The sequence below is a fragment of the Phaseolus vulgaris genome, chromosome 9 (assembly GCF_000499845.2).
Source record: "Phaseolus vulgaris cultivar G19833 chromosome 9, P. vulgaris v2.0, whole genome shotgun sequence".
In the NCBI taxonomy this organism is placed as follows: domain Eukaryota; kingdom Viridiplantae; phylum Streptophyta; class Magnoliopsida; order Fabales; family Fabaceae; genus Phaseolus; species Phaseolus vulgaris.
The window spans coordinates 7,545,288-7,553,339 of NC_023751.2; the positions used below are offsets into that span (position 1 = coordinate 7,545,288).

Genomic DNA, 8,052 nt, shown 5'->3' on the forward strand with positions numbered 1-8,052 from the left:
ATATCCTTCTCCGGCACGTCTACAACTTGCATCTTCATTACTACGTTTTTTTTCTCACTATAGTCGATGACTATACTAGATGTACTTGGCTATTTCTTATGAATCACAAGCCTGAAACTCCTCTTATTTCAGTCTCATTTATCATTAGAATTTTGGAGATGTGTTTTAACCGCCAAATATATCATTAATCGTTTTTCATCACCTTTACTAAAAAATAAATCATCTTTAGAGATGATATATAATCGCCCACCTTCACTTTCTCACCTAAAAACTTGATTGCCTTTGTTATCCTCTCAATAAAAAATGATACAAATTATTTTATATAGATGTAGACATTTTATTTACAAGTCGGGATGTCACATTTCATGAAAGTGTTTTCCATTTTGCAACAGTCTCAACCGCAATCCTTACCTATTTTGCTCGCTATTGACATTGACTTACCCACTCTTGTCCAAAATTCACTCGATCAACCTTCTTCTCCTACTCGTCACAATGCACCTGAACCTCCAACAAACTAACCTTCTTCTCCTACTCGTCACAATGCACCTGTACCTCCAACAGACCAACCTTCTTCTCCCACGCCAGGAAATCTGGCACCCATTACCGAACCTTCTCCAACCGACCTTCCTGTTCGATGATCCAACCGCACATCAATTCCACCTTCCTGGCTTTAAGACTACGTAACGGGATCTCAAGCCAATCATTTGACCACTGCCAAAGACCGGTCGAATGGATCATGTTGTTTCTAATTCACGATTTTCTTCTACAAATAGTGTATATCTTGCTAACATCACAACCACCAGAGAACGTCACACTTATGCTCAAGCTATCCTTGATCCAAATTGGCAAAAAGCAATGAACAAAGATTTTTCACCTTACAGCTAAATCAAACGGTGGACCTTGACACGTTACCAGCCGGGCAGAAACTCATCGGATGTCAATAGGTCTATAAAATAAAGTACAACTCAAATGGCAGCGTCGACAAATATAATGCGCACCTTGTCGCAAAAGGATACACTAAGATTGAATGTGTCGACTATTGTGAAACTGTTTCACCTACAACGAAATTAACAACTTTGAGGTGTCTCCTCACCATTGCAGCAGCCAGAAATCGGTTTATTCACTAACTAGATGTGCCAAATGCCTTCTTACATGGCAAATTGCACGAAATTATTTACATGGACTTGTCAGCATCATCGACAGGGGAGAACATTGTATGTCGACTTAACAAATCCCTTTGGTCTCAAACAGGCATCCTGGACATGGTTTTCAACTTTTTCTCATGTGATTAAATCTGCAGGATTTCAAGAAAATGATTTGACAGAAATTCAACCTGTATATTACAACATATTCGCATTAAAGATCTTGGAGACTTAAAATGTTTTCTGGGGATTGAATTTTCCCGTTCCAAAGCTGGTATTTACATGTCACAAAGAAAATATGGGTTTGATATTTTGCAAGATACGGGACTCACATGTGCTCGTCTAGACAAATTTCCAATTGAGCAATACCTAAAACCCACACCAGACGATGGAGAGTTATTAAAGGATCCAGTCAAATACAGACGACTTGTGGGACGACTGATATACCTCACGGTTACTCGACCTAACATTGTATTTTATCTGGGTATTGCATTTTTCTTGGTTCTTCTATTATCTCATGGAAGTCAAAAAAATAGACAAACGTATCAAGATCTGCGGAAGTAGAATACCGCGCGATGGCCAATACTTGTTTGAAGATAGTTTGATTGCGATATTTGTTGCAGAACTTAAAGGTCATGTAACTTGTCAACTCAATTTTTATGTGACAATCAAGCGACATTACATATAGCAACAAACTCAATATTTCATGAACGAACAAAACACAGATAGACTGCCACATTGTGCAAGAAAAATTACTAGTTGGGGCATAGCTAGTACCAGCTCACAAATATTTGTACGAAGACACTGGCAGGAACATGTTACTACACAAGTTGGGTTCATGATCTTCACCTACCAACTTAGTTTGTAATTTGGAGAGAAAAAGTGTTCATACACTTGTATATATTTTTTGTACATAATGTAAATAAAAATAAAATTTTCATTTTTGTATCATCTTCTTATATAATTTTTCTTGTAATTAAAGTTAATAAAAATTTAATATGAGTTGCAGATTTCACATGGACTCGATATAAACATTGACTTAAAATAAAAATATTTTATAATATATAAATAAATATAAATATAATAATTTAAATCTATTTTATTGAGACCATTTATTATTTTATATATATATATAAATTTCACATGTATATAAGTAAGTGATTTTTTTTTTAATATTCACTCCCAATTTGTTAAATCATGATATCTTTCAAAACTAAATTGATTGAATTGAAAATCTCTCTTGTAATGGATGTTGGTGCAATTTGCTTAACATAATCTCTTTCTAAATCATGAACAAATAAAAGCAAACACAGTATTTATTGATAAAAAAAAAGAGAAAAATAATAAAAATATTACGAAAGATGATTAGATAAGGAAAAGAGGGATCCAGAAGATTTTAATTATCACTAGATTTTTCTTCACACCTTCTTTATGTCAATTTATGTCACCCATCGTAGACTTTTCTAACTCGAAATTACACTGGGGGAATAATCAAATATGTCTATGAGGTTTTTATATTAAAAACACCAATGTGCGAATCATGGCTGTGGTTTAAATAATTAAATGTAAAAAATAATTTAGTTAGCATAAAAACAGAAAAAAGTCATTATCAAACATATATGCTTTAAATACTTTTTCAAAATCCTTAAATATGTTTTTTATTCCTTCAAATCAATTTGTTGATTACTTACGCAACAATTTATTTTAAAACGCTAGGAAGTCTTTTCCCTCTTCAACACTAATAACATAATTATGTTATACCAATCATAACATGTTATAACTCTCATAATATAATATAATAATAAAGATATTTTCAATAAAAAGTAATAAGAATAATAATAATAAATTTATATAGTAATAAATAATAATAAATAATAACAATAATAATAATAAATTTATAAAATAATAATATAAGTAATAATTTTATTTTTTAATTTTATTAAAAAAAATATTTTAGATAAATTGACAATATCAGGTAATTTATAGTTTTTTAAATTAAATTTTTGAATGTATGAGAATAATGATTAACATTACTATATTTAAATTTTGATGCATGATAGACATAAGTATTCCAATACATTTCTCTTTCTAAGTTAAAATAAACATGTTTTTTATACTTTTATTTAAATTAAAAGTATATATTGATTAGAATCTCGACAATCACTTTATTTTTAAATTAATATAAAACTTTTTGGTGGAATAGTTACTAATGTTTGTCATTTTCAATACTAACATACAAGTTAATCAAATCCTCATTCTAATTTCATTTTAAATATAAGGGTAAAATAGTAATATTATAATTTTATCAATTAAAATATTTTTTATTTATTACATGTATCCATCTTTTACAAATTTTCTTTCATTTTTTTTATTTATTTTCCACTCGCTTTATCCAAACAATTTCAACTTTTAATCCTTCAAATCCACTCCTTAAAACAAATAAATTCTTAAAAATAATATGTTAAATTATGAGTTATTAATTAAATTTATCATAAAAATAAGTTTTTTAAAATATTCATCCTTATTTGTAAGTAACTAAGATATAGGTAAATTTTCCACAAATTCTTATCCGTGGAAATATAATTCCGTGTTTTTTCCATCAATACTCATCTCTTGGTAATGTTAAAAGGAAATCAAATACAAAACACATAAGTATACATACAATCCTACAATCCTTTTACACTAGATAAACAAACTCAATAATCACATTATATTTACTTTTATTCTTATTATGATTATAATTATTATTATCAATCTCATTATTGTTATTAATAATATGAGTAGAAAATTAATAATATTATTATTAACGTTATTATTATTATTATTATTAATAATAATAATTTGTGGGTAATAATTCGTAGAGAATAATAAATTTATCTATATTTATTCATAGATAATAATTTGTATGTGATGTTGAATTTAATGATAAATTTTTTTCAAAAAATAAAATTAATAGAGATATTTAAGGAATACTCCAACCAACAAAATAAAAATAAAAGTTGCATTAGTATAAGATAACTCTACAATAAGCCTAAAAAATCCAAAACATTTTCAAATCTACTAATAAATACATGTCCGTGGATAATAATTTATATGTAATAACACATCAGTAAATTTAAATTTTCTTGTATTGTTTTCATACCAATCTATTAAAGCAACGTCATATTTATAATTCTAGAAATGTTAAACTCACCCATGAAATTTGTCATTTCGATAAATAATAGAATTTGATGTGGCTTGTCCAATGTTACATTCAATTGTGTTTAACAATTCTTTTTACAATGATATTATAGTCAATCCATTTTTTTTCAACTTGAATAAGATTTAATCAATTTTATTTAAAAAAAACTTCATTCTATAGAAACAACACTTACTATAATTATTAATATTATTCAATAAAAAATAAAAGCATTTGAAAAAAAAAACTAAAAAAATAAGAACATTTGTAAAGAATAATTTTTCTTCTTATACATCATATTCTTGTAATAAAAGCAACACTTACTTTGATGAGCTGTGAAAAGACATTGAATAGTATAGAAACAGACGAAGTATGAAATATGGAGAGTGACATTTAGACAAATATACTTCAGATAGAGTGAGTTTGGGTAATTAGAGAATTTGATAAAGAGATATGAAGCTAAATTTGAGAACTGATATAGTTAGAATGAGATACCTTTGTTGTAAATAATTATTAAGTTACTTAATTGGAATTGATGAATAATTAATTCTGAGTGAAAGAAAAAAAAATACAAAAATTATGAGTCGTACAAAATACAAAGCTAGTTTTTTTCTACACCTAAAGCAAGGGCTTTGGTTGCTGTATCATTGGACCGTCCACACATAAAAATATATATATTCTGATAAACAAAGATGTTTGTTTCACGCTCTATTATTAGGTGCGTGAAGGAAATAAGAGACATGGTAAAAAGTTGTGACCAAAGAAAAAATAGAATAAAAAGTAAAATTAAAATAAATGTAAAGGATAAAAATTCTTTGAAAAAGTATGGATAAGCAAATCATGAATCATTGATTGAGAATATGTGAAGTTAGTGACAAAAGTTAACCAAGTGCAAAAAACTACTATTTTTACACGTTGGGGATATTTCTGTCTCTACCCTATTCTTAGTAGCACGTAAAATTAAAAATATTGATAACTGTTTGGAAATAAAATAATGTTTGCTAATATTCTTATTCCATTTTTAAACTAAATTAATTTTATGAAAGAAAGAAGACAAGAAAAAAAAGAAAAAAGGATTGGTCGCAGTCTCTATTGAAATGAAGTTGTATTTCAGTGAAACTTGTTAGGCAGTTGGATGTAGATACAGCCTTTCGCATTTCAACTACATTAAAAAAGAAAAGAAAAAGGATAAAACAACGTTGTTAACCCCCTCCTACGTTGTAACAGACACAATGACATATATCCCAAATTACTCAACCAAGAACAGAAGGATAGAGAACATTTTAAAATGAATTAAAACAAAATTAATTCTGTTTAGTTCAGTTGAATGCAACTTGTTGGATTGTGCCTAACAGTTGATTCACTGCAGCCGCAATTTCATCCACCGTGTTCAGCTCACACCCCTCCTCTACCTGCTCCAATCAATCCGAACAGAGAGAATAAGAAATGGAAGACCGAAAAGGAAAGAAAAAAAAAAGTGTTGATTCAGTAAGAACCTTAACGCTAATTGAGTAGAGGACCATGTGGTGGAGAGTGGTAACATTGAGGTGGAGAATGGTGAGTCTGAGACTTTGAAGGCCGAGAACGATCTTCATAAGATGGGAGGGTTGTTTCTTTGAGAGGATCTTTAGATTCGCATGACTATCCACCATGGTGACTTCAATGTCTGCGACGGCCCATTCTTTCTGTTCCTGCTTCTGCGTGCCACGCGTCGTGTACTGAGGAAACGTGAAGAACTCAGCAAAGGCTCCAACATTCTCTTCACCCTGCTTCCTTCTTTTTTCACCCTCCATTGACTGCAAAACCTGCTCCAACTCCTTCACAAAGTTAATTGCCCCTCCAATGATAGACGCTTGGTCACCCTGTTTAAGTAACCACCTCGTTTAAATCAGTCATCACTAACTAACTAACTAACTAACTAGATATCATTGTCACAAACAAATCAACTTACCCTCTGAACGTAAGAAGAGGGCATCAAGGATCGGAGTACGGCTAAGTACTCGTTCATCTGCTTTCTGCGGTTCCGTTCAACTGCAATGTGGGTCGTCCTCTGGTTTTCGATTTCCTCTTTGTTCTTCTCGCTCTTCGTACGACGCCGTTTGCGCCGACTCGTCGTTGTCGCGGTGGCTTCCGCCGACGAAGAAGGAGGTGGGATCGTGGATTCATCAATGGTGCAGGCTTCAGGGGAGGAGTGAGAATCCCATTGTTGTTCCTTCACATTTTGCAAGATCGTGGTAGAAGAAGAATCCAAGTTTGCGTATAGATTGTGTTCTATGTTGGTGTTGATGATTCCTAGGAGGAGTTTCTCTTCTTCTGCCGCTTGAAAACCGAAGTTGGGTGCTGCTCCTACCAAGGAGTAAAAATAATCCTTGCAAGCGTACGGCGGAAATACCACAGCTTCCAGTGCCATTATTTGTGAGTTTCTGAGAAGAGCCTCTCCCTGCAGCTGGCAAAGGAGAGACGAAGTCACGAACACAGAGAGAGAGAAGGTTGTGGGAAGGTACAGGGGAGAGGGGAGAGGGGAGAGGGGAGAGAGGGAGGTTAATTATTAGAAGAGGAGAGGGAAAAGAGAGAGGAAGAAAGTTGAGAGGAGGAAGAAGAAGCACTACATTACCAATGGACCAAACAAACTCCCCCTTTTATCAACGCATTACCAAGAAAGCTTGTTACCTTTTCAACACTATTATTCAAACAAACAAAAAGCTACAGCACCCTGCACGTGAGGTTTCATTGCTGTTCTAGGCCACTTACTTCATCGCGTAAACTCAATTAGCTACACAGATTCTCTTCGCGCTTTCTTTAATCCTTTATTTCCAATCATAATGCCCATGTATTATTAGTTAATGTCCCCAAAATAACTACGTCATAATTATAATAACAATAACAACCTCACAAACTTATTCAAATGGTTGCCCTCTGTCAGATCTCTATTCAAAATATGTGCTATGTTTTTTCGTTATTAACTTGTGCTTTGAAATTTTTCGCTTCCTCTAATTTCTTCCAAGAGAAATAATTTTTTGGAACGATGGAGTTAATGGACGATTGTTAGAATATGATATAAAATGTAAGACTTCAATCTCTATCGTGGATAAAGTAATCTTATCCTCAATTCCATGAATAATAAATTAGAAACAAATATGGTGATTTTTGTCCGATAAGTTTTAAAATAAAAATGAAAAATATATAGTTTTTATAATCCGTGCATGGATAGAGAATAAAATTGTGTGTGTGTGTAGTTTGATTTGGCAATAATGTGGTCGGGTATTGGGACATGAAACAGAGAAAGAAGAGGAAAAGGTGGTGATGAGTGAGGGATTGGGAGAAAGATGCATAAACAGAAGAAAAGGAAAAGGAAAATAAAGAACAGCAAACAAACAGCATAGGACAGGCATAGGACAAAGTCCAGAGTTCAGAGGAATCCATGTGACCACACAACAGAAAGGGCCATTCTGTAATCATCTTCCATCAACACACACCATTCTCCTCCTTCATTCCCTTTCCAACCACACTGTACCCTTTTTTTACCATTTTATATATTAATATTTCATGTAAACAGTAAATATGTAAAGTTCCATTTCCAGGATTTGGACGTCTACACAGAACACCATCATTCAATGTCAGGCTTCTCACCACATTTTTATTTTTTCATTTCAATCCCAATTCACAAATCTACTTATTCTTCTGAATTTTCTTTAACTAATTCATTTCTATTACAGACTTAAGAAATTCAAA

At 31.8% G+C, this 8,052-nt stretch overlaps 1 protein-coding gene across 2 annotated transcripts; it reads right to left on the bottom strand.

Moving 5' to 3' along the window:
- Positions 1–5,410: 5,410 nt before the first annotated feature.
- LOC137822677 (transcription factor bHLH94-like) lies at positions 5,411–6,937 on the bottom strand. 2 transcript variants are annotated; one of them, XM_068627622.1, is made up of 3 exons: positions 6,272–6,937; positions 5,823–6,182; positions 5,411–5,732 (listed from the first exon to the last, which is right to left on the bottom strand). In XM_068627622.1, the coding sequence occupies exons 1-3, from the start codon at positions 6,728–6,730 to the stop codon at positions 5,640–5,642; spliced, it is 912 nt and encodes a 303-aa protein (XP_068483723.1). In that variant the 5' UTR covers positions 6,731–6,937; the 3' UTR covers positions 5,411–5,639. The 2 variants fall into 2 exon arrangements, with proteins under 2 accessions (XP_068483723.1, XP_068483722.1); XM_068627621.1 differs by having other exon boundaries at positions 5,817–6,182.
- Positions 6,938–8,052: the final 1,115 nt, after the last annotated feature.